The sequence below is a fragment of the Suncus etruscus genome, chromosome 3 (assembly GCF_024139225.1).
Source record: "Suncus etruscus isolate mSunEtr1 chromosome 3, mSunEtr1.pri.cur, whole genome shotgun sequence".
NCBI lineage: Eukaryota > Metazoa > Chordata > Mammalia > Eulipotyphla > Soricidae > Suncus > Suncus etruscus.
Window position 1 is genome coordinate 978160 of NC_064850.1, and position 26831 is coordinate 1004990.

At 38.8% G+C, this 26831-nt stretch overlaps 1 protein-coding gene across 1 annotated transcript in view; it reads left to right on the top strand.

The window, feature by feature from the left end:
- PELI2 (pellino E3 ubiquitin protein ligase family member 2) overlaps nt 1–26831 on the top strand; it is a 199643-nt gene that overhangs the window by 69916 nt on the left and 102896 nt on the right. Inside the window, exon 2 of the mRNA XM_049770437.1 lies at nt 1128–1257. Coding sequence (XP_049626394.1) covers nt 1128–1257 — 130 coding nt within the window. The remainder of the gene's footprint in view (nt 1–1127; nt 1258–26831) is intronic.

The following is a 26831-nucleotide window of genomic DNA, read 5'->3' on the forward strand; positions in this document are numbered from 1 at the left end:
CGAGTAGTTTAAGGAGCTTGATGCAAAACATGGAGGTATGACTTCATTGTTTTTTTTTGTGGCTGCTGTTTCTTTGTAATAGAAATGGAACATTTCAAAGCACAGTAGCAACAACCTCTGGTGATAATTTAGATCCAGTGTCAGACTGGAGCTACGGAATTGTAAAACACACACAAGGAACCCTGAAGCTCTATCTTCTGTTGTTCTCAGGTGGGCCTCATCACCCTCTTTGCCACTGGGAACCAGGTTTTGCAGGGTGTGATGGAATATAGCCAAGGATTGAAGCAGGGGAGGGGAGGGTGTGCTGCCCTTGGCTTTGTTGTTCTCAGGGAGTGTGGGGCTGTCCTGTTTGTCTAGAAAAATTGTCAAACTGAAACACTCACTGAAAGGTGTCGGTGTCTAAACCCAGCTTTTAAGAATCACCTGCTATACTTCAGATATTAGTAAAGAAAATATGCTAGGACATAAGCCTTTTTCCAGTTGACAAGTTATTTGACAGTAGATGTAGCTTTGGAAAGTATGGGGTGCTTAATGGGCAGTCTTCTTGTAGATTGGTACTTCATGTTTGATTTGTTTTGTTCTGTTTCGTTTTTGGCTGGCCAGAAAGGTTTCAGACAGGAATGGGAAGGAATGTAGAGAGTCAAGAACTTAAGAAAGCAAGTAACTAAGTTTGGTCTTCTTAGAAGTAAATATCCTATAGACACCGATAGGGTCTGAGTGAGAGATGGGGTGTACTTAGTATGTCGCTCTCTGACTAGTTCGTTTAAAAATGTTGCTTGCCTATTTGGGGTCCAGTGGGAAGATGTTTGCTGAATGGAACTAGCCCTTGGACAGCCTCTGCAGAATTCTCATTTGCTTATTTATGCCCTGTCTCTTTCCAAAAATGATTTGAGGAGTCCGACTTTATAGAACAGGAAACCTATAATTACTCTGTACATCAATCTTAAATGAAGTTTCTGGAAGCGATTGGAATTCCATTACAGCCGAAGTCTGTGTTGCAGCACTCTGCTTTTGTGGGGTATTGACCCGGCAGTTCTTTAGACCATGCTGGCTCTTTCTCTGTTCCTTCTTGGGTTTATTCTTAACTCCAGCACTCTGCCAGTTAATGAATTCTTCCTTCTCTGCAGGTACAATGGTGCGCTGCCAAGTGGAGACAGAGGACGGAGGAAAAGCAGATTCGCTCTTTATAAGCGACCCAAGGCTAATGGAGTCAAACCCAGCACAGTGCATGTGATCAACACGCCTCAGGCATCCAAGGTAGGAGCCTTGGGCAGGGCAGTTGGTCAGGGCTTTGGTCAACTGAGTGCCCCTTAGCCCTCATCAGCCGTACCTCCCTTCCCTTCCCTTCTGAAGGCAGAGCATTTGTGGTTGTGAAGGGCTGTTCGGTGCTGGTGGCCTTGGTACCTTGATGCCAATCGTTTCTCATCCCTCCTTTTAGCTGACCCCCCCACCCCCACCCCGTAATAGCCCAAACTGTCTCTCTGCAGGCTTTGCCCATTGTCTGCCGGGGTGGGGTGGGGTAGGGGCACCTCAACTCTTTAGAAACTATATCTAAACTGATGGAGGTGTCAACCTTTCTCAGTTTAGAACAGTTGAACTAAATCGTAGATGTTTTCATAATCTTAGAGAGCTTGTGTATTAAACTCGGCATAAACTTCATTCAGATTTGTTTTCCTTTTGTCAGTTGAGTGCAGTGTTTTACATAATCTGACATGTGCATGAAATTAACTTTGTGCAGTTGTTAGATTAGAAGTAAACAGAGCTATTTCCTCTCTTAAGTTTGAAGTGAAACAATGCTAATTTTTTTTATGATTATGTCATCATTTTCTGAGTCTGTAAAGATATCTTGGCCTCCTTTCTGCTTGATAAGTTCTATCTTTTAAAGTCGTGACAATTTTTCTTTTTAGTTATATAGGTGTTGTACTGCTTTGTTTTCTATAAAATAAATATATAAGTGTATTATGTTTCATAAAATAAATTACATAATGTATTAAATGTTATATATTCTATAAAACAGATTTACTATACACATAAAATAAACATAAGGTTCTCGATATGATGTACATGCTTATACATGCTTACTTACCATAATGGGTTTGGACCATCTGGAGCAAATAAAGGATTTGGTTCCCAATTTTCACTGAAAACCTTTGTTCAAATACAAATGAATGGCTTCATGGGAACACATGTGGTATTTATACTCAGTCTTAGAAACAGATCACCTTTGTTCATGTGTTTATTAGAAAAGCTTCAGTAAGTCTCAAATCATGCCCTCAAAAATTTTTGTTGGGACTTGCCAATTAAGATGGTTTTATTATATTGGTTCGGTTTGAAAATACCAAACATCAAGGAAGCAGGAAGGGAGAGATGAAGTCTTTGCAGCTAAGGTTATGACTAGGGAAAGGCAAGTCTGGTGAAAGTTTTAGGAAAGTAAGACTTGCAGTAGAAACAGGAAATCAACCTTATTGCGGAAACTGAGAAGAGAAGGATGTGATATTGCAGCGGAAATTTTTAGAGTTCATCAACCCAAACAAATGAAACCTGCCCCGAGAGAGGACATTCAGATGAAGGGTTTTCAGCATGCTATGTGTACCAAAACTGTTCTGATCCTAGGTGTGCTTCTTATGATTGAACCAACAATACATCTTGCCTTCCCTTTGACTATCTTTTAACCATTTGCTGGTGACAGAGAACACTGGATTCACATATTTAAACAACAGCAACAACAACAACAACAACAGTCTTTAATAGAAATATTGATCACTCAGATTTTGTATTGTGATGGAATGTGAAAATTAGCTACTCTGGGAAGATCAGTGATTCTTATCTCATCTGTCTAATTTTTAGCTTCTATGTTTTCCTTTTATGCTTAGATTTTGCCCGAAGTAACACAGATAATGAATTTTGGGGTAGTGCCCGTGTTTAAATGTTACATTCTATAGGACTAGTAATAGGGCAAATTAGTTTTAGTTTCAACCTCCTCTCCTTTTTTTTACCTAGGAAAAAATGTGTTCTCTGGGTGTCAATTCTTCCTTTACAACAAAAGTGTTGACTGTAGGCAGGGACCATAATAAATCAGTTAAGACTCCTTCCTTATAGATATCGTGAGTGGTTCTGGTTTAAACAGAAAGCAAATATTGGGACTTTTAAATAAAGACAAGGATAAAAGAAGCTCTAAGGGGGCTGGAGTTGTGGCGCAAGCAGTAGGGTGTTTGCCTTGTGCTAACCTAGGATGGACTGCGGTTCGATCCCACAGCCTCCCATGTGGTCCCCCAAGCCAGGAGCAATTTATGAACGCAGAGCCAGAAGTAACCCGTGAGCGTCAATGGGTGTGGCCCCAAAACCAAAAACCCAAAAATAAATAAAAACAAAAGAAACTCTAAGAATCAGCGGGCAATTGTAAGTAAATTGTTTTGAGAATCAGAATGTTAACAGGAGTTAACCTGGGTGTTCTTTCAAAAATGTTAGGGAGTGAGTTGACATCAATACTGTCTCCTTTAAAGGTTTTATGGTTTTAGGAAAGAACCTGGTGGGCCTCCTCTGGGCCAGCTCACCATGGCCCAGGGAGATGGGTACTGAGATGAACTTACTGTATGCAACTCTTCTCCATCTCTCTCTGCTGTACAGTTGTGCCTCAGACAGTATCCTGCCTCCCCTGAACTAGAAACTCCCCAAACCTTTATCTATGGAACCATTTTCCCCCATGTTCCCTCTGCTGCTTCACTGATTTCATTCCCACTCACACTCCCAGAACCTTTATGAAAACTTGATTTTTCTAATGTTCTTTCTGCCGCTTCACTGATTTGTGATGTTATTAATGCTATGGGCTAGGAATGTGGGGGTGGGTTGGGGGCACTCACCCAGAAACTTCTCCTGACATTCCCTCTTTTAAGCCAGTATTGTGACTGGATTGGATCATTAGGTATTTATTATGATTTCAAGAAGTCCTTCAGCAAGAACACCTAGCAACTTTGGGGATGGGGAAAGGCTATTGCCTATATGACCTGGAAATTACAGGGCATAGCTGGGTCATCAGTGAGATTATGGCCAGAGTGGGGGAGAGGGGCGAGCAGGACTGTGTGTCCGTGAGTAACTGACTTGAAGTCCTGCCTTTATTTACTATGGCGGAGGAGAGGTCTAGGGTTTTCTGCCCTCATTCTTTATTATTGGTGAGTTTAAGGCACAGAGTAGAAATTTAAAGCATATGAAGAGAGGCAGAGGGGAAAAGGAGCAAAAGGAAGAAACCCAAATCTTTCCTTCAGGTTATCTAAAATTATGCACGATTTGTAAAACAAAGGCATTTTATGGTGGCGAGTTGTCTGGCTTTTTATCTAGTCTCTGGCCACCTTGTTTACTCAAGTTAGTCCTCTTTGAAGTCACTGCTTTTGCTTCAAAGCTTAAATCAGGCATTTGCATTCCAAAAGAAAAGTCTTTACCGAGAGTTTACACTATGCTTTTAATTGGGTGCAAAGCCCTGATTTTTCACTATTTCTTTAATCCACCCTCCTACCCCCACACTGCAGTCCATCGGACTAGAAATGATTTTATTCTATTTTCATTTTAGTCTCTCTTTTTTAACTCCATTTTATACAACTCCTTTCCCTGTTTCTCCTGACCTCCTTGGCCTGCAACATTCTTCTGATATTTCAATGACTGTGCCTATTTTAATCTGTTGCTTCCTAACCCTTGTTAAAACACACATTTTGGTTCATTGCATTGTGGTATTTTGGACTCTTTCAGACTCTTTCAGATAATCACTTCTGGCTCACTTTTTTTTCGAATGATGTTGGTAACCCACTGCCATTTGACAGTGACCATAATCTGCAATTCTTTCTCTACTTCTTTCTTCCACTTTGTACACATACTTTCATCAAGACATCCAACCAATTCGCCTGACATTATTTGCCATAGTTTTTAGTTTATGTGGCTTTTCTAGGCTTGGGTTATCTTCAGTTCATTTTATTTTTTTCCTGGAAAATTTTTGTACCTTCTCTTTGTAAGTCTCTGGTCCCAGATCTTGCTAGATAGATTGTCTAATTTGCCTTCTTTGTTGTTCATTTTATTTCCCATTAGTACATTTGTACTAATGTTGTGGTACTTGGCAAAAATCCTTTTGGCCTGAATCAACTGTAGTTTGTCTTAGTGTTCAGTATTGGTGAGGTGAGAAAATCACCATTGATAGGAGATGAAAAAGTGAGACCTAGACGATCCATGGTTGTCACTGGTAGACTTTGAACACCTGATCTTTTGACTGTTATTCTTCCCTATGCCATAGCTACTCTGTCCCACAGTGCACAGCGAGTAGTATCCTTAGCTGATGCTAGAGGCAACTGGGAAATGAGACGTTAGTCCTCCTGCCTGCCGGCTAATGAGGATCAAATTATATGCTACTACTGTATCATTTCTATTTGTGTATATATTTTCTTTTGGGATAGTTATACTATTTCTCTTCCTGTATGATGTGCCTCAGAAAACCCCGGGATTCTTCTTTTTGTTTGATAGTTCTGTAGATAGGCATGGGGCATAAAGCAGATTCATTCACTCACTCATTCAACCAGTTTTCTGTTCTTCCTATGACCAGATATCTATACATATACATGCTAAGTATTGCATGAAAAAACATGCTTTCTTTGCTAATCTACTTTGTAGGCAAACAGTATCTTGTGAATACATATGCACTTGAATGCAACTCCACATGGTGAATGTGTGGTAAAGGAAAAGACTGTGGTGCTGTAAGAAAACGGGGTACAGAGTTTAGAATGGATTGATTGGAAGGATCTCTTATAAAGAGGTACATAAACAGCAATGTAAAGAGTTAAGGATGGATTAGAGAGGACAGAGCATTCTACGCTCTTAACTGGTGAAATAATTTGGCTTTTTTTTCTGAGAGAAACATGGGAAGGCAATAAACCAGAAGATGTGGTGTGATATGACTAAGAATTAGAGTTGATTTATGTTTTATCATTTAGTCTTTAGTATATGGGGCAAGACACCATTTTGTCCTTACTTAATCGGTAAGATAGCGATGGTGTCAGGTATAAAGTTTATGGTGTTTGATTGGTGAGTATTATGCTTGCTTAATAGCATGGTGATATTTTAGCAGTGTTGGCTATGGAAACATAGTTTTTGCTTCTAGGATACTTTATACTTTATTTAAAATTCATTCTTTTGGTGAATTGGAGGGATTATTTTTAAAAAAGGTAAATAAAGGGGCCAGTTAGATTTTATATCAGGTGGGCCACTTGCCTTGTAGGCAGCTGACCCGGGCTCCATTTCTGGCATCCCATATGGCCCCCCCGAGCACAGCAGGAGTGATTCCTGAGTGCAGAGCCAGCAATAATCCCTGAGCACTGCAGGGTGTGACCCTGAAGTCATTCAGCCAAACAACCAAACAAAAAATAAGTGACTATCAACTTTGTTCCAGATGGCACATTTCAGAATAGAAAATGTTGGTGGTCTTGCAGAGACCATTTAAAGATAATTTAGGGTTGCTTACAATGATTGTTACAACCAGGACCGTCTTCAGCTATTAATACTAATAAGATATTGAAACTCTTCTTTGTAAGTTGATTGATCATAGAATAGTAACTGAAAGGTGGTGTAATTTCAGTGTGAATTTGTTAGCTCATGCCAGTCTTCTAAGCTCTGGTGGGTTCCTTGACACACTCATTGTCTAAAGTCACTTGGCAACAGTTGACATACCTCCACTACACTTTAATTCTGAAATTGAACTCTGCTCTAGACCCTTAAGTATATATTGTCCTTAGACTTCCAATTTGTTACATTGTTATTGGTTACTTAGGTTAATGATGTTTGATTTATAAGTTCCAGAATTAATTTTGTTTTATTATAATAGATAATACTTTTTTAGATGTTTTGTTCTTTCAGATGTTATTATCTTGAAATTATTAATTTATCCAGGAGGGAAAAATAGCAGGAACTGCAACCCAAAACATTTTTGATACAGTAATATAAACTTAAATAGTTTTATTTCTAGAATGAAACATGATTCAATTATTTCAACACTAATACTTTAAGAAAATGGAAGGAAAATAAACTATGTCCAAAGTAGGACAGAAATAACAAATGAGAGCAGAAATAAATGAAAGACAATGGAAATTAAAACCAAGTTCTTTTTGTGCAGAGTGGGGTTGGTGAAATTTGGGCCAGACCAGGTGCCTCTGGCTTACTCCCGACTCTTCTCAGAAATCACTGGTAGTGCTGGTCTTCTGGCAGTGCTCAGGACCATCTGACATAGGGGATAGAACAGGGTTGGCTGCATGCAAAGCTCTAACTCCTCTGTTATCTTTGAAGTCCAAGAACTAATTCTTCAAAAGAAAAAAAGAAGACAAACTTAGCTGACTTGGGGACAGAAAGAATAATTAACATTATATGCCATATTATGGTATACAAAGGATTGTAGACGATGTAAAAGACTACCTGAACAACCTAAACAAAGTGGATTTGTTCCTAGGAACAAGATCTAATTATAAAGAAATGTCACAGAAATATCATGAAATCTTTTTTAAAAAATCACTAATGCGGAGATTGAATCAGTAATATTAATTGAAAACCTCTCAAGAAAGTACAAGTCAGAATCACAGTGAGGACTGGAAAAATAGTCTCTAGACATTTTGGCACTTGCCTTTCACACAGTGGATCTGGGTGTGATCCTGGTACTATATTATCTTCCTCTCAGCATGGTCAGGAATGATCTCAGCATACAGTACCAGAAGTAAGTCCTAGCAATGCTAGGTAGGACCCCAAAACCAAAATATATAGAAAAACAAATAGAATTACAGTAGGATCTAATAATTCTACTTCTGGGTATATCTATAATCAAAGAAAATGGAACAGGATCTTTCTTGTTTGTGTGGATTTTTGGCCCACACCTGGTGGTGCACAGGCATTACTCCTGGCTCGGCACTAAAAAATCACTTTTGGCAGGCTCAGAGGACCATATGGGAGACCATGGATTGATTACTGGTCAGCCCAGTGCAAGGCAAATGCCCTACCCACTGGGTTATCACTCAAGCCCCATAAAAAAGCGTCTTAACAGAGATATGCATTCCCCTGTTAGGTACAACATTGTATGAAAAAACGAAAACACCAAGTATCTGTTAGTGCTTGAATAGAGAGTGGGATACATCAAGTTGTAATTACTTGACAGGGAGATATGTCCCAAGAAATATATATATATGGTAGAAAACCTAAATGGTATTGTCAACTACTGCTGGTCCATGGAGTGGTGCTAGTTCACAGGAGTTTGAAGTTTGAAAACCACTGGCCTGGCCTGCTACACATTTGTGCTGTATATAGGGGCCATCTTCTTCTAATCTTATTTGTTGTTAATAGGCAATTTTATTATTATGCTATGGATGGGCAGGTCTACAGTGGAATGTATTCAGCCATGGTAGGCATCTTGCCATTTCTAACTATTCATAATAGCCCTTGGGGAGATTATGTGAAGGGAAATGTCAAATAGAAAAGAAAATCCAAATCATTTGGATTTTGTTTCATTCGAAGTTGTATTACTTGTTATATTAGTTACTTTTGGATGATGCCATAGAAAGATAAAAACCAAGTAAACCACTTAGCATTTTTTTCATTTTTAAAATTTGACCTATAAAAGTTCTGAGTTGAGTAGTACACCTGGAATGGAACTAATGAAGTCTGGTTGGTCTGTATCCCAACTGTGTGGACGCAACACAGTTCATAGAAACAGACAAGAGGTCAGCAGGGGAGGCAGGCAGGATGCAGGAGAATACAGTTGGAGAACACAAGCTACCAGTTATAGTTTGAATAAGTGCAGTCTAATATGACTGCGGTTAATAATTCTGTTCTATGTTTGAACATTTCTAAGAGTGAATTTTAAATGTTCTCACTCCAATAAAGAAATGGTACTTTTGTGATGTGCTGGAGGTGTCAGCTAGCTATATAGTAGCAGTGCTTTTGGATTACTCAAGTATATCGAATCAGAGTGTTATACTCAAAGTTACACAGTGTTACAAGTCAAATAGATCTCAGTGAAGCTGAAATACATATAAACATAAATCATTTAACAGGAAATGAAAGAATATCACAAAGGAAAATGTTTTCATGAAAAACCAACACGGATTCACAGTGTAGTTTAAAATAATTTTCTGCTTTAAAATATTTATTGTGACTTTAACAAAGTATTTTTATGACTATATCCTAGCAGCTGTGAGTTATAGTCCTGATCATTAAAACATCTTGATTCAGCTGAAAAAACAACTTGTTAGGAAGCGTATAAATTAGGGGCAGTAAACTTTCAGTCATTATCTCAGAGAAAGCTCTAGCCATTTCATGTAGAAATGGTTTAATAATTTACTTAAAATGCAATGTTCGAAACTTTTGTGATGGGTGGCTTTGTTGATTTTTATGGAGTTGGAAGGATCATCATCTAACATACATTAAACTATGTTCAAACTGTATTTGAAAAACGGTTCCAATGGAAATCATTTACTTAAAGATCTTATGAATTTTGTATAAATGGCATAAGTATATTTTGAGGGGGGAAAATGAGCTCAGCTTAAATTCTAGAAAGCTTTTTGGATTGTTTCATTTGATAGTATTTTATTATTATATTTACTATATTTTAATTGACATTTCAACTTGGTTGCTAAATCAGATTAATAAAATGACATGTCTAAGAACTGAGAATTGAGACCAGGAAGCACTTGTCTTTGGAGGTAGAGACACAGACCTGTGATATTCCTGATGCGAACTCATTCTTGGAAATCATACGGAAATTTGAATGTTCACTTTAATAACAATTATCAGACATTTTGATGATTCTGGTTTTTAGAGATCTGATTTTTACATGATATTCTAATCATTTTAAGTTATTTGGTTTTGGAAGAAAGAAAAACTCAATTTTAAAATGGGTACATTTATTTCATAGATAACAAGTAATTGAGCATATAAACAAAACAGGATATGAATAAAGGAAAGTAGAGACGTTAAAGAACCAAAAATTTACAACAAAATGCTACCAGAGAAAAGTTATTGAATTATCCATTAAGGTAGATGAGAATTCACTGGCTTGATAGCAAATCTGAAGAATTATAATTAGTCTTTAATGCATCCCTTATTGATTACTTGAATTCAGCCGTAAGTTGAAGGTGAGCAAAATTTTATAAAATAGAACTAGATTAATTAAATATGACAGTTGAGTGGGATTCTCATGACTCTGATGTATGAATGTAGGAGTCTCAATATTATCAGCACCAGAAAAATACAAAATTTAAGTGTATTCAACGTTTGTTTATAGTATTAAAGAATTTCCGAGTTTTAGTTCACATTTCTATGTGTACGTAATTCTCACCACTCTGCCCTTCTTCCTTTTCCCTTTGGTGACCCGCCATTGTCCGGAGTTGAATGAAGCGGTTGTTTTATGGGGGGGGGGTTGCAGTTCATTTATATTCTATATGAGTGAAACCATTCTCTAGTTCTCTCCCCTCCCTCCCTCCGCTTCTGTCCTCAAAGGCCCATTTTCATCATTTCATCATTTCAATGACAGAGAAGTATTCCATATACACCACAGCTTCTTTTCCAGTTACTGTTTGATAGGTTGATTCGCTGTTTTGGCAATTGTGACTAATGCTGCTGTGACCACAGGGGTGCAGATATTTTTTCAAATTGTTTTCACATCCTTCACATATTCATAAAACGGGCATTGCGAGCTCGTAGGGAGTTTCTATCTTTATTTAAAATAGGAATTCATTTTAGTTCAGTGAAAGGTTAGATTCATTGTGAGAATTTTGCATTATGGGAAGTCCATATACATACATACATACATACATACATACATACATACATACATACATACATACATACATATATGTATATGAAGATTTAGTTTATCAGTTGCTTTCCAATTGCTTTTGATGTTAAAAGAATTTGACTTTTGGGCCGGAGGGGAAAAAAAAGAATTTGACTTTTTAGGGCCTGGAGTGATAGCACAGTGAGTAGAGCGCTTGTCTTGCATGGGCTGACCTGAGTTCCATCCCCCAAGCCCACCAGAGTGGTTCCTGAGTGCAGACCTAGGGTAACCCTTAAGCACTGCTGGGTTTGGCCCTAACACCAAAAATAATTTTTTGACTCTTTATATTAAGTCATCATGTAAGCATTAGCTTGTGTTAGATATATTAAATAAAGACCACACCAGCAAGTTCTGTTTATATTGTACAACTTTAGTTTTTATTAACACATAATTTTTATAGCTAAATACTTAGGTATTTAACATGATTATTCAATAATTGTATATGTTGTGAAATGACCATCACAGTCAATTCAGTGAACCATACTGAGTTATAACTTCTTTTTTTGTGTGTGTGTGTGGTTTTTGGGTCACACCCTGCAGCACTCGGGTTACTCCTGCCTCTATGCTCAGAAATCGCTCCTGGCAGGCTCTGGGGGTGGGAGGGCATATAGGATGAAGGGATTTGAACCAATGTCCTTCTGCATGCAAGGCAAATGCCCCACCTCCATGCTATCTCTCCTGCCCCAGCTATTTAGTTCTTTTTCCTTATGATGGATACTTTTAAGATCTACTCTCAGTTATTTTCAAATACTGTGTTCACTATTATTAACTATTATTAGCTACCACATGTCAGTAGTTTTGAACAATTGATAGACTTAGAAATTATTATATATTTTGGTGAATTATTGATGTTCTCTTGTATAGTTTTACAGTTACTGTGGTTCATATTTCTTAGAGAATAAATAGGAATGTTTATGTTTTGTCTTTATATTAATACCATTATTTCATTCTAATTCATATATTTAATACTATACCCCCTGAGATGAATAAATTTATGAGATTATTTTTAGGTAATTATACTATTTTGTGTTTTAACAAATCAAGAATTGGTTACTATTGCTACATTACATTTCTGTAAATTGTGACTAATCAATACTTTCATGTTTCTCTAAAGCAGGGGTCTTCAAACTATGGCCCGCGGCCACATATTGTATTTATTCCCATTTTGTTTCTTCACTTCTAAATAAGATATATGCAGTGTGCATAGAAATTTGTTCATAATTTTTGTTTTTACTATAATCTGGCCCTCCAACAGTCTGAAGGACAGTGAACTGGCCCCCTGTTTAAAAAGTTTGAGGACTCCTGCTCTAAAGTTTTGATAGTTTTGCCACTGTACATAGTGTGAATTAAGTAATTAAGTGTGCATTAAGTAAATTAAAGTGTAATTAAGTAATTTTGTTCTTTCAAAACCCCAAGAAGGGATTTTGAGCTTTTCACTGTTTTGTTTAAACCAGGAGCTTTTAATTTGGTCTAGTTGGCAAGATGAAAGAAAAACATTATTTATCATGATTTCTTCTATCAGATTTAGGTGCATCTTGAAGATAGACGGTAAGATATTTCATAGTATTTTATTTTATTTTATTTTATTTTGTTTTTTTGGCTATTGGACCTCACCCAGCAGTGCTCAGGGCTTACTTTTGACTACACTTAGGAATCACTCCTGGTGGGGTCGGGGACCATATGGAGATGCCAGGGATAGAACACAAGTGTACAAGACAGGTACCTTATGTGCTGCACTACTTTCTGGCCTTTTTATAGTATTTTTAAAAATAAATTCTAACTAGGACTTGCAGTGACTTCTGTGAATGGTTGTAGAAAATTGAAGAATTGCTTCATAATATCACATAATATCTTAGTCTCTGCTACTAACAGTTTGACACTCACATTTTTGTTTTCTCTAACCCTTCTAGCATATATAATTTCATCATCATAAGCATGAGCAGTTAATGGTTTTTTTTTTTTTTGTATAGAGAATAATCACAGGGTCACTGTGATCATTTTCTCTGTTCATTGGTATTTAATAAAAAAAAAAACAACTCTGCTCTGCAGTGTAAAGAGCAGGGTTATTCATTATTCAGTGGCAGAAGATATCAGTGTCTTTTTTGTATTACTCTGCAGAATAATGCCCCCCCTTCAAAAAATAAAAGATTTCTGAACCTTAATCTCAGGACTTATGGATACATTACCTCACATGGTTTAAGGGACTTGGCAGAGAGAATTAATTAATCATGGAATTTTAAATAGGGAGATTATCTTGGATTACCAAGATGGTCCCAGTGTAATACCAGCGGCTTTAAAAGGAAAAGGACAACACAGAAGAGTCTCGGAGAAGTTTGAGCATAAGGGACCAGAGTCTCAAGGTGTTTTGGAGATGGAAGAGAGACACTAATAGGCCAGGAATGTGGGCATCTTGGGGAAGAGAGGCCCACTCTGTTGGGTAGCAGTGAGTAAGAGGAATTCTCACTTCCATCCCTGGTGCCCAGTTCTGCCCACAGCCTGAAAGAACATGCTTCTGGATGGAACACAGCCCTCCTGACCCTCTAGATTTTGGTGCTGTGAGATTTGGGACAGAGGAAGTAGCCAAGCTTCCTAACCAACAGCACTGTAAAATAATTTGTGTGACTCATATCTGTGATGTTAAGAGAGATTTTTTTTACAGTCCCAGGACAGAACTCATGAACTTGCTGGCAGCTCGGTGTCAAGCACCTTGCACTGTTGGGCAGCTCAGAAGTAAAGAAAAACTTGAGCAGCGGAGAAAGAGGAGTGTTGTTTCCTTTTATATTTTAAATTATTTGGCTTCAGAGTGTTAAAGCAAGCAAGTTCAGCAACTGAATTTCCAGTATAAAGAGTGTTAATGCTATATTATAATTACATTATTGATTTGAGATGTTTTAAATATAAAAGATATTTAATGTTTTATTGTTATTTAAACACACATTTGAAGTTTGTGTTATTAGGCCACAATTTTACTGAAGAATTACTTTTAACGTGTCAGAGTGGGAGAATGCTTGTATTTGGGCTTACTAAGCCTTTAGGCAAGCTTGCTCGAAACATGACCTTGACTTGGCCTATTTTCCTGGGTATAGGGAATCTTTTGCTAAATTCTACTTTAAAACACGGAAAGTTGGAAGGAGCCCTATTTCAGCGCCTCACTTTATACTCGAGGAACTCGAAACTCAGAGAGGCCCCGTGAGCATTCTGTGTGACCAGGAAGATCGGTCAGTAGCCGCAGGCAGCAGGTAGATTGTGCTGTTAGAAGGATGGCAGGGATGCAAGCAGCTACAGCTACATTGGGAGCAGCACAGAGACTTGGCTCTCAGTAGCTGCTGCTTTTGCGTGGAGAGTCAGAACAGCCAGTAGTAGAAATGCATCCCGATAAGTTCTGTGCAGCTGAAGAGAAATCGCCCTCAGGAAAGGGCTCTCAGGAATGTCATTGACCTCCTTTCTGTACCTGCTGGCCTTTCACATCCCAGTGGTGTAGGAAAGCATTGCAGCATTTTTGCAGTTCTCCCTTGCTGACTAAATTACAGGGTGCCTGCTTGGGTACTCCCGGGTGATCACACCTTGTTATTGCGACGTGTGAATGGCTGGTGACAGCAAGCTTAGGTTTTGTCTTTCCAACCTTAGACTTACTGAGTTATTGGAGTGAAGGGAACCCTGTGTTGTGGGACATTCCAGTGGGTGGTTTTTGCCAGCTTTGCTCTTTGCCCATGCTCTCTTGCCAGGTGAGTTCTGCGGGACGCTCCCTTTCTCTGATGCTTCCTGCCTGCTGTTGTGGCTAAACTCTCCAGGCACCATGTCTCCCTTGGTTCTGACAGTGATGTTCTTGTTTCTCGGAATATGCTCCAACCTCAAACACTGATCTCTACTCTGCTGTCCGCTGCAGAGGAAACTGCTAGGAAACTCCTCACAGACTTTACTCACTCAGGCTCAATGAGAAGGAGGAGGCCTTTTTGATCTCCTGAAGTTCAAAAGTGTGTGTCTGTCTATGCAAGTGCTCGAGCACTGTCAACCTTTATTAGAACTTTTCACCCTATCCCTCATCATACTAAGCAGCAACTTCCCTGAGGGCAGAAATTGTCCTACATGTCTGTGTTCACTAGTACAGTTTGTCCAACATGCAACCAAGTGAAATGCTGGCCGTGGACATAGCTGACACAGCTGACTGTTGCAGTGGACTAGTAATTAATGGGCCAGTGTCCCGCAAACCCACAGACACAGATGCAGGTCAGTTCTAGTTGCAGACACGTATGTTAAATTTCAAACAGTATTTGGCAAATTAAAATAGAAACGACCCATCTCCCCTGTTTTCATATTTTCTCATGAATAATAATATTGTGGAACCTGACGCCTAAAACTTGTATACATCTCTGTTCTATTTTCTTCCTTCCTGAATTTTTAGGTTCACTTGCTTAATAATTACTGGGAGAATGCTTTCTTTGTGGCTCCCCCTCCATTTTCTAAAACAGAAATAGCAGATCATGCAACAAATTTCACTCGCATCTCATGTCTGTTGTAGACCAGCATCGTTCCTCTGCGACTTAAGAATTCAGGGATCTAGATGGAGGCGCGCCTTTCAGTTCAAAGACCATGGCGGGGATCGTGGGTGAAGGTAGCTCTTAAAGCATCTGCCTGCATTGCACTGGCCCCAGAGAAAGAGCCTGGCTGTGCTCAAAGGGGGGTGCCTGATCCTTTGGTAAGGAACATTAGGTTTCTACAAACAGTACTATCCTCTGTCTCCAGATAGCGACTTATAAAGGGAACCTATCACAGATCCTTCCGCAACCAATTTATGATAGCAGCTGGTTAATATTAGACAAATTAAATTAATGACTCAAATAAAATAAAGCTGCACCTTCGTGAATTGAAGCTTTTCCCTGCAAACTTTTCTATAACTTTTTCTCTGAAAACTTTGCTATTTAAATTACGAGTGATTTATTTCTCTGGAAAGTAGTGTTACAAGACATTATAAAGGAAGGGCTGAAGAGATAGTACAAGGAATAGGATGTTTACCTTGCCTTGCATGTGGCCGACCAGATTTGATCCCTGGCACCGCAGATGGTCTCTTGGCACCACCAGATAGGGCCCTAAATGCTCCTGAGCACTGAAAAAAACTGTAAGAGGGTACAGGATATAATGAAAACCAACATTTATATTTAATTTACTTAAAATGCACTGATAAAACTGTAGCTTTCTTTGGTATTTTTGGGTAAACTTCATTAATTATCATTTTTATTAGATATTATGGAACTATTATATTTAATTTGGAATAGTTCCTGCGTGACTGAACTTACTAACTTGGAAAATCAGTGTGTTTCCTCACCAGGGAATGTACTTATGAAGTAGAACATTTAGATAAGCATTTTTATGTGAAAAGGCATCTGACCTGAACAGGTTGGGATTCCTCCTGCATTCCCAGACTGCCAAAATTATTTTCGTTCCTTACATTTTCAATAAAGGCCACTTTCTGTTTGTTTTTTTTTTTTCCACTGCAGTTATAATTTCTCTTTGCCTAACTAGTTACATTACAAAAATATCTTCTATAAGAAGTCTTTTCTATAGAGCTTGGTTGAAGTTAGTTAGCATGAATATCAGAGCTTTGCCTCCCAGCTCCCGCAGTTAAAAATAACATTTTTATCTTTTATTTTTCAGTCTAGTTTGATAAATACAAGAATACCACACATTTTTTTTAACTTTCAAATACCATTGATTTTTCTGCCTTTTAAGCTAAGAAAAACTAATGTTATTCAATATAGTACCCTTAAAATACAGAATTGAGAATCTTGGTAGTAGATATTACTTGCAGCATTCTTTATTGTTTGACTTTCTTTCAAATACACAAAATATAAGCGGAAAGTTTTACTTTTTCCCCATGAAGTATAAACACTCTTTTAACTCAAATCAAGAAATAGTATTCCTCAGAGCCCCTTGTTTCCCGTCCTAGCCCTTTGCCCCAAGTAACAGCCAGCAAGCTGACCACTTTTCAGCATTGTTGCTTAGTTTCCAATTTATCATTCTATGTACATTGTGTCTAGAGTATGCATGTTGTCTTTTTTTTGACAACTTTTATCTCTGTTGTCTCTGAAAGTTAAATAGCTGGCATTGGGGATAATAGCAGTTTCTCACTGTTAATGTCATTCTGTTGTCCAATATACTTTAAAGTTTTAATCATACCAAAGCCTATGTGGTCAGTTAGTATTTGTGATTTTTTAAAAGCCTTTTATTTTAGGGGCCGGAGAGATAGCACAGCGGTAGGACATTTGCCTTGCACGCAGCCATCCCAAGACAGATGGTGGTTCGAATCCCGGCATCCCATATGGTCCCCCGAGCCTGCCAGGAGCGATTTCTGAGCACAGAGCCAGGAGTAGCCCCTGAGTGCCGCTGGATGTGATCCAACTCCCCCGCGGGGGGGGGGGGGGCAATCTTGTTTTTGTAGTTACAAAGTTTTTTTGTGTTTGAGTTTTAGTCATATACAATGTCCAGCATCCATCCCTTTACCGGTGTACATTTTCTGCCACAATGCCAAAATAGCTCTTTTACTTAAAATATAAATCAAAAGAAATAGGGACCAGAGAGATGACATGGAGGTAAGGTGTTTTGCCTTTCATGCAGAAGGATGGTGGTTCAAATCACAGCATCCCATATGGTCCCCTGTGCCTGCCAGGGTTGATTTCTGAGCATAGAGCCAGGAGTAACCCCTGAGCACTGCCAGTTGTGACCCAAAAACCAAAAAAAAAAAAAAAGAAAAAGAAGTCAGTAATAACTATAAACATTCACATTTATAGCTTGCTGTAGTTAAAAAAAATCTAGTTACTCTTGCATTTATGAAAAATGTTCTTTCTCTAGGAAAATTGGTTTGCTGGCTAAAAACGTAATGATTTTTACAGAATTGAATATTTGGGAGAAGAATGCATTTTGTACTGAACCTTGAATTTTGTGGTGCGTTGCTTTTCTGTCTAGAAAAAACACCTATATTACAGCTCGGGCTACTCACTCAGTTGTTCTGACCTTCCACTTCTGTGAAATAAGGATGGCCTGTTGTAGAGAGAGGGGAGAAAACAGTCTGTGAAGGCAGATGAACCTAATGAGTGTCTTGTCTTCAAGATGAGGATAAGAAACACACACACACACACACACACACACACACACACACACAGTCTGTGAAGGCAGATGAACCTAATGAGTGTCTTGTCTTCAAGATGAGGATAAGAAACACACACACACACACACACACACACACACACACACACACACACACACACACGCTGACATCTGACCACTTTAGTTTGTCGGGAACCCTTTGCCACTCTGAAATCCACTTCCTCCTCATGGCGGAAGGCAGGGTCCCTGAGCATGGAGACCCAGGGAATGTTCATAACTCAGGGAACAGACAGTAGTTTGTTGTAATGAAAACACAAAAACATTCTGGTAATTCCCAGTTAGTTTTCATGCTTTCCTGAATGTGCAAGGAACCTAAAAGATGCAAGCATGTTTCAGGAAATAACTATTTTGGCACTTCTCATAGTTGGGATTGGTTGAAAATGTTTTCTTTTTCTCCTTTTTTTCTTTTACATTTGCAATCAAATTTTGGTTGAAATGTTTTCTTGTAAAAATTAATCTTTCTTGAATACTCCAGTTGAACTCGTCAGTGGCAAAATGAAGCATGGCTGGAAAGTTTTAACTCTGGTCTCCATGATTTGATTTAGAATATAACCATTCATTCTGTTGAATGGAAAGATATTGTTCTTCTGCTCCCTGAAACAATTCCTCTTATAATGTGGCAACAGGGAGAAAGGTTGTTAAAACGCTTGGGAACATTATTTTAGATCAGGGTTGTTCAACCTGGCGCTGCAAAACTTAACCAGATCATCCTTGGCTGTGGCAGAGCGGTGCCTCACTGGCCTCATAGCAGCACTCTGGTCTCTCCTCTCCCCACCCTGTCTCAGTGCTAGTAGTACCCTATGGCCCATATTGGGAGTGAACCTGCCTTCAGACATGATTGAAAGTCTCCAAAGATCCTGAAGGTCCAGTTCATCTGAAATCTTGGTCACAATGCAGACTCTGAAGTCAGACCTATGGAGTTGAAACCCCAGTCTTTCTTTGCTCAAGTGACAGCTGGTTTTTTCATCTCTCAAGTTATGAAAAGTAATAAATCAGTTGGAATAAGTCAGAATAGAGAAGTTAGTACATCTTAGACTGTATTCTGTTATGTGTTTAATAAATGGAAACTGGATCATAAGTGTAAGAATACTTAGAAGAGTATTTCTGTAATACTTAAAACAGTATTCTGAGAATGATTTCTGCTTACCACAATGTTGGATATAATATAACATCTTCCCCTCTTTTCCCTCCTGTTGTCTCTTGTTTGTTTTGCTTTGCTTACCACATCACAGACCTACAGGGAAGTCAAAGCAGAAAGTTTTCCAAGCCCCCTTTTTTCTTTTCTTTTTTTTCTTTTTTCTTTTTTTTTTGGTTTTGGGTCACACCTGGCAACGCTCAGGGGTTACTCCTGGCTCTATGCTCAGAAATCGCTCCTGGTAGGCTCGGGGGACCATATGGGATGCCGGGATTCGAACCACCTACCTTCTGCATGAAAGGCAAACTCCCGACCTCCATGCTATCTCTCCAGCCCCAGAGCCCCTTTTTTTCAAAACCTGTTTTGCTGCTTGCATTGGTGGATTGGTATGGCTCCATGACTGAGCAGGCTCCTCTGGTCACTCCCTCTGCTGCCATGACTGCTGTTGTTGACAGGGCCCATTGCCTGAAGTGGGGCTTTGTGAAGAAAGAGGGAGGAGACCTTACACATCTACTTACATCTGGAAAGTTCTAGCCATGACCCTGGTGAAGGAGCTCTCTTGGGACCTCTCTTTTCAGGACTGCAGGTACATGAACCCCTCCCCCACACACACACTCATAATGGAGGTGTGTGCTGGAAGGAGTTGTGCTTTCCCCTATTACTACTCCCCAATGAAACTCCCCTCTCCTGGAATTCCCCCTCTGATCTGACTCATGGCTTACTTCATGACAAGGACACATTCATTTAGCCAAAGCTTTGATTGTGGTAGTTGTTGGTAATTTCATAAAATTTTTTTCTTAGGCAGCCATTTGGAGCGAAGGAGTGAGGGGCTTGTCTCTGGGAAATGAAGGAATAGTAGAGATATCTGTGGAGGAGAAAATAATCTCTAGAATCCAGGGGGAAAAAAATCTCTGGCACCTGAGTATGGAGAGGGAAGAGATGTCTAAACAAAAATGTGGACATCCCAAGAGAGATGTATAGTAATTTAAATAAGCGGACTACCTGCAATATGGAATAATTTTATTCATTTTGTGGATTTAAAAAAATCCAGGAGTAAAGCTCAAACATATCAATGACAGGCATTCTATAACATTTTGTTGAGTTTTTGACTTGTAAAACACACTTTTGACAAAGTATAGGAATTTTTAGTAGAGAAACATAGAAACATACTTGGAGATCCAAATCAGAGATTTTGACCTTTTGATTTTGAGCTTCATTTTGACCTTTTTTGTCAAGATTAAGAAACATAAATGTGCATATATGTATATAAAGTATCTGTGTGACAAACAGACTGACGCACACACATACACAAACATATAAGTGACAGGCAGAGGCAGAGAGGGTTTTTTTTGATGCCAGGGATTGACCTCCCCAGGTCCAATGCCTTGCAAGTGATTCAAGTGTTCTACCACTTAGTCTCCTCTCCTCCCTCAGGAGTATTTATTTCGACCCCAATTTTGATACCATTTTTCTTTAAGGTACTTAGGAAAGTTCTATTTCCCCTCATCCCTTTTTCCAATACAAAACTCAAGGCCTAGAGTAACAGGATCCTCCAGGGGTTGCTTAGCTAGCTTGAGTCTAAGACTTTTTTTCAGTTTGGTTGTAGAATTCATAATCATGACTGAGAAGTTGGCAGGGAAGAGAAAATCTTCTCTTACTCTTTCTCACTGTTTTAAGGTAGTAACAGTTTCTGAACTTTGTGCCCTTTTTGTGGTAAAAGGAATGGTATGAAAAATACAGTTGAGTATAAGGCCCCTATTGGCCCACTGTGCATGAAAAGTCTCTCAGATTGGCTTTTCCAGATACCTTTCTCTACCAAGATTCATTTTCTCTCAAAGGTCTTTTCTATAGAAGTGATGGTTGGTCCTGTTACTAGGATTCACGGGTCAGCTGTGTGAAATGGTGATCTCTCTACCTTTATTTTGGTGGTCATTCAGGGAAAGGCTAGGAGGCATGTACATGTGACAGTAAAATCCAGAGTTGTAAACTGAATGTGTATTCATTTTATGCTTTTTTTCTTGACACATTTTTCTACAGCTGGAAGGAGGCTTAGTAGCTAAAAATAAAGAAAATGAACATAGTTCCTTTTTGACATTCCATATACCCTTTACTACCCTCACATCCAGGTTAAAATGGACCTATCTTAAACAATCTGGTGTCACTTTCTAGTAGGGCCATAGTGTGGAAAGACAGACTTAGAGAGATGAGGTGTGAGCAGTGCTTCTTCATGTGGAGCATTCTCCTGGGGAACAGTCTTTTTTGGAGGGGCGGGATCCCAGGTGGTGCTCAGCCGTTTCTAGCCATTGGAACAGAAGTTCAGTATGAGGGTTCAAGAATGTGCTGATCAGGCCTTGAGGTTCTGGGTCTGAAGATGCTTAGAACCTCCAGGGCTGCAACCTGGTGATGCTTGGGGAACTATCTATGATGTTGGAGATCAAACAAGCGTTTGCCACATGCAAGGCAGATGCCTGTACAGTCCACCTCTACTTTTCTCTCGGTCTTTGGTTCTCCCATGGTATCATCTTCAGTTTTCATCTTGCAGCTGGTTGGAGGCTGAAACAGCTTTCCACAGCATCTGTTCCTGAAGGCAGTTCTGAAACTAGTTGGGCATTTTAATGGCCATAAAACCGAATTAGTGTGTGAAAGACCTTTCAGCAATTTAGCAAACAGCTTTAGAGGCAGCAGAGATAGTTTTAGTCATGAAAATAGGCACTAATGAAATGTTGTGGGGATCTCTTTCCTCTAAATGCCATCTTTCTCTACATTAGGATACTGCAGACTACTCATCACAAGTACATCTCTATCATTGCTATTTTAGTTGATATCAAACCCTTTCTTAGATTTTGGAGTGATTCCACAGAGATCTTTTGGCTGTTTAAATGTGAACCAGACCCAGAACAATATACAGAATCAATGCACATTGACCTATCAAAGCCCAGTGCCATTTTCCACAGGATAGAAAAAACAGCCCTGAAATTTTCTTCCAACCATAAAAGAACTCAAATAATGATTGTAATTTGGAGAAAGAACAACAAAGCTGGAGATATCTTATTTTCTGCTTTAAAATGCTATTTCACAGTTACAGCAATCAAAATGTTTGTTTGTTTGGTTGGTTTTTGGGCTACACCTGGTGAAGCTCAGGGGTTACTCCTGGCTACGTGCTCAGAAATTGATCCTGGCTCAGGGGATCAAACGGGATGCCAGGGGTTCGAACCGAAGTCCGTCCTGGGTCAGCCACATGCAAGGCAAACGCCCTACTGCAGTGCTATTGCTCCGACCCAAAAACATTATGTTATTGGCATAAAATCATTTACAAAGATAAAGGGAACAGAATAGAAATAAATTCACACATTTATTGTTAATTTATGATAAATAAGACAGTGATATGTAATGGGAAAGAATTGTTTTCTAGAAGAAAAATTGAACAGTCACACACGAAGGATGAAACTGAACTTTTATTTTACACTGTATACTAAAAGTCAGCTCAAAGTGGATTGAAGACTTGGCTATAAGACCTGTAGCTATAAAAGTGAGAAGCAAAGATAAGGGTAGTTTATTGATATTGATCTTGGCAGTGATTTCAATTTGACACCAAAAGGAAAAGCTAACAATAGAAAAATATCAACAGGTAGAATGATATCAAACTGAAAATTCTGCTGCACAGCCAAGGAAAACCAATAAGATGAAAAGCAGCCTACAAATAACTGAAGGAAATTTTTTTTAGAGTATACATGTGAGGCTTTCATATCTAAAATATATAGTTAATATACCTCAACAGCAAAAAAGAAAGAAATCTGATTTAAAAATGAACAGAACTGAGATTTTTTTTTCTTCAAAGACTCATAAATGACCAACAGGTGTATTATACTTGTTCTCAGAATCAATAATCACTAGAAAAATACAAATCAGAATCAGTGAGACACTATTTCAGACCCTCTATTACCTTAAAAAAGTGTTAACTATGGATGTGGAGAAAAGAAATTTCTTGTGCACTTTTGGTGGGAATATAACTTCAACTTCAGAGGCTTCTAAAATTTTTTTAAAAACAATATGTAGGGTCCAGCAATTTACTTTTGGGTCTAAATACAAAGGCACTGAAGAGACATGTATATCTGTACCCCGTGCTCATTTTAGCATATGCAAGAGCAGGATTTGTAAATGGCCTGGGTGTCTGCTACTGAATAAATGTATGAGAGATTTTTTTCCTAAACAGTTGTCTGTGTGTGTAGGTGTGTGTGAGAGAGAGGGAGCGGGAGAGAGCAGTGTCTCACATATTTCTGCATGTATGATCCGATCTCCATTTCTGATGATTAATTTCTGCAATCTAAATGTATAATGTGGGGGGCTCTAGTTCATAATATTTTGTTATATACTTGAACATCGCTTTCACTACTGTTCTTCACAAGTATTCTTACCACAAGAAATAAATAGGAATTACGTGAGGGTATAGGGGTGTTAGTGAATGGTACAGTGATTCTCATTTTGTTATGGGTGTAAACATGTTGTGTTTACATCTTAAACTTGCACAGTGCTGATGGATGTCATATGTGAACCATGTAGTAAGAAATAAGGCTGGGGACAAAAAGCCCAATTTACTGTGTCAGAAAGTCAGTCTGAACAGCTGGCAGTCTGGACACACTCTTACAGACTAAGGAATGGCACATAGTGTGGTTTGGCTTCTGGCAAAAGATTCCCAGAAAAGATACTCATATTAAGCTGAGGTAAATAGTGCTCAGAAGTGCTTCAGATATTAATTTCAACACCACTCCAGGACTGTAGGAGTTAGATAAGTAGAATTTGTTCTTAATAAATTTAAACCAGAGAGAGAGAGAGAGAGAGAGAGCAAGAGGTTCCTAGGAATAATTGCCTAAAAACAAAACAAAACAACCCAACAGATTATTTCCTTCCAGAGAATTATTTTGGTACATATTAGGAACCCTTGAACAAATGTTAATGTTCTGATATTATTAGTCTCAATGTAGGCATTCCTGAATTTGTGTGTTCTGAAACATTTAAGCCTCAGAAAAATTTTCGCCTTGTTTATCTTGCTGTCTGGTGTTGAGACCATCATTGTGTCACTATCTCAAGGTGATCTTTGCTTTGGAAAATGGATAATCCTCTACCTTGGGTGCTTCACAGATGGGACTGAAAGTAAGTCTTTTCAAAACGCCCTTGCTTCCCCATGTTCCCTTCTCCCTTCAAAATCTTGTTCTTCTTGAAGTGCTTTCAGTACACTCCTGCCTATTAGAAAAGTGAATAGCACCATTTTAGTTCATTTTTCTTTTTTCTCTCTCCCCTTCCTTTCCCCTTCCCCTTCTTCTTCCCTTTGTCTTTCCCCTTCCTCTTCTCCTTCTCCTTTCTATTGCCAGCAGTACTTAGTGATTACTTCTGGATCCATGCTTGGCTGAGCTCTTGGCACCATACATGTATGGTTCTGGAGATTGAACCTGGACCAGCTACATGCTGTATGCAAGTATTTTAGCCCCTGTACTCTCTATCCCACCCTAGATCATTATTTTTTCATCTAAAAAACTACTTCTTATTTCAAAATCACTTCAAATTTTACTACTCTAAAATGGGATTTGTTAATGTCTTAGCATTTTAAATACCTAACATTTAGATTCCTTCCCTGATCTTTGAATTATATGGTGTGACCTCATTTAAAATGATTTGACCTCTGTTATATATCTGCAGATGCTTTTTTTCTCTTATTTATGGTGTTTAATTTCACATATAAGGTTTTGTTTTGTTTTTAGTTTTTTGTTTTTTTTTTTTTAATTTCTTTGTTCCAGCAGAGCTCAATGCTGTTCTCAGCTTAGTGCTTGTAGTTGTTCTCAGAACAACTCATGCAGAACTCATGGGTCCAGGTGGTGCTGGGGACTTAAGCCAGCATGCAAAGCACATTTTCTAGCCTTTTGAGCCATCTCTCTGGCTCATAGGTACCCCCTATTAAATGTTGACAAATCAAATCTAGATTATTTTTTTATTTTATGAGTTAAGTTTTCTGTTTTGCACAAGAAAGGCTTATCTGGTTTTGGATTTTTTGACTACTTTTGGTCTTAAAATATTTTTATGATTTTAATTTTAGATTTTTTTTTAGTTTTAATATTAATGTTGGTTTGGTTATCAATACTAAAAATCCACTGTGGATTTTGTTCTGCTTTGGTTGAGAGCTGACAAAGTTACTGCTCTTTTGAAGATTATGGTGGTAAAGACAAGCAATAAGTTAAGTAACCAGATGCAAATTACATGATTTTCATTATAGCTCAGTGTCATCAAGGAGATAAGCAGCTATGGAGAATACTGAATGTATAGGTTAGGACTCAAACTTAAGTTATGATGAGTGATGACAGATGCTTAGAATTTACCACTGCAAAAAGCCACAGGGGTGTATAAATCTGCAACATATTCCAAGATTAGATTGTGGTATGACTAGAGGAATGTTGAAGCCTAGGATGACATGTGGTCCTGGTGACCCTGGAGCACAGCTGGCCCAGACACTGGGTATTGTCCCAGAGGCCCCCAAGTAATGGCAAGAAGCATTCAGCTAGCTGTGGCCCTATTCAAGTGCACAAAGAAAAAGACTAGCAAGAAATGACCAGAAACTGGGGGAACCAGTAGAGCTTGGCATCCTGCAAGACCAAAGTAGAGTTTTCAGATATTGCTGAGTGATAGATGAATAATTAAAAGACACAAACATTACATCTTGCAATCTGTAGTTTGTTGGTTACTGGGTATCAAGCAAAATTGATAGACTGGTAGGAGCAAAGGGGAATGGAGTGGGCTGAGGAGAGAATCAGAGAGAAATTATGAGAAACCAGAGAGGAAAGTCACTACCTTCTGTGGTGACTCCTGTTATAGCTGATGGGGGAAGGCTAAATAGGGGAGGAGAGGCTGAGGAATTGTGGGTTACGAGAGACACTTTCTTTTCTTATACTTTTCAGTTTTCAATGATAGATCGCATGCATTTACATATTGCTGATGAATATTATCCAATGAAGGGCAAGATGGAAGATGAAAAAGAGGGTATAGCTAAAAGTCCTTGGGAAAAATGAAAGATGGATCTCAGAGCATATGTAACTGTCTGCAGGTAGAAAAGTCAGGAGAGAGGCCAGGGAGGTGGGCCAGAGCAGTAGTATGCGGGGTAGGGTGCTTGCCTTGCATGTATTTAACCCAGGTTCAATCCCCAGCCAGGCGTGATCCCTAAGTGAAGAGCTGGGAGTAAACCCTGAGTGCCACCAGGTGTTGTTGTTCCTCTGCTCCTCAAAGAAGGGGACAGGGAGGAGAAAGGGTCCAGCCCACAGGTCTTTTAAATGCATTGGTGATGGAAAGGTTACACTGGTGAAGGAGGGTGTTCTTTTTATGACTGAAACCCAACTACAATCATGTTTGTAATCATGGTGCTTAAATATCTCTATATTATTTTAAAAAAATGCCTGTGCATATTTGCTGCTGGGAGAAGGGAGAGCCACTGTCTGAGGCATAGTTATTCTCTTCTCCATATTCTTTTCTACTCCATAAGAGTAGGAAGAAAGATGAGGAGGGTGAGTGGGGAAGAAAATAGACTCAAAACCAAAATTTCTAATGGATGGACAGGGAAACGATTATTACTGAGTGAAATAAATCAGAGGGAGAGAGACAGATACAGAATAGTCTCACTCATTTTATGGATTTTTAAGAAAAATAAAA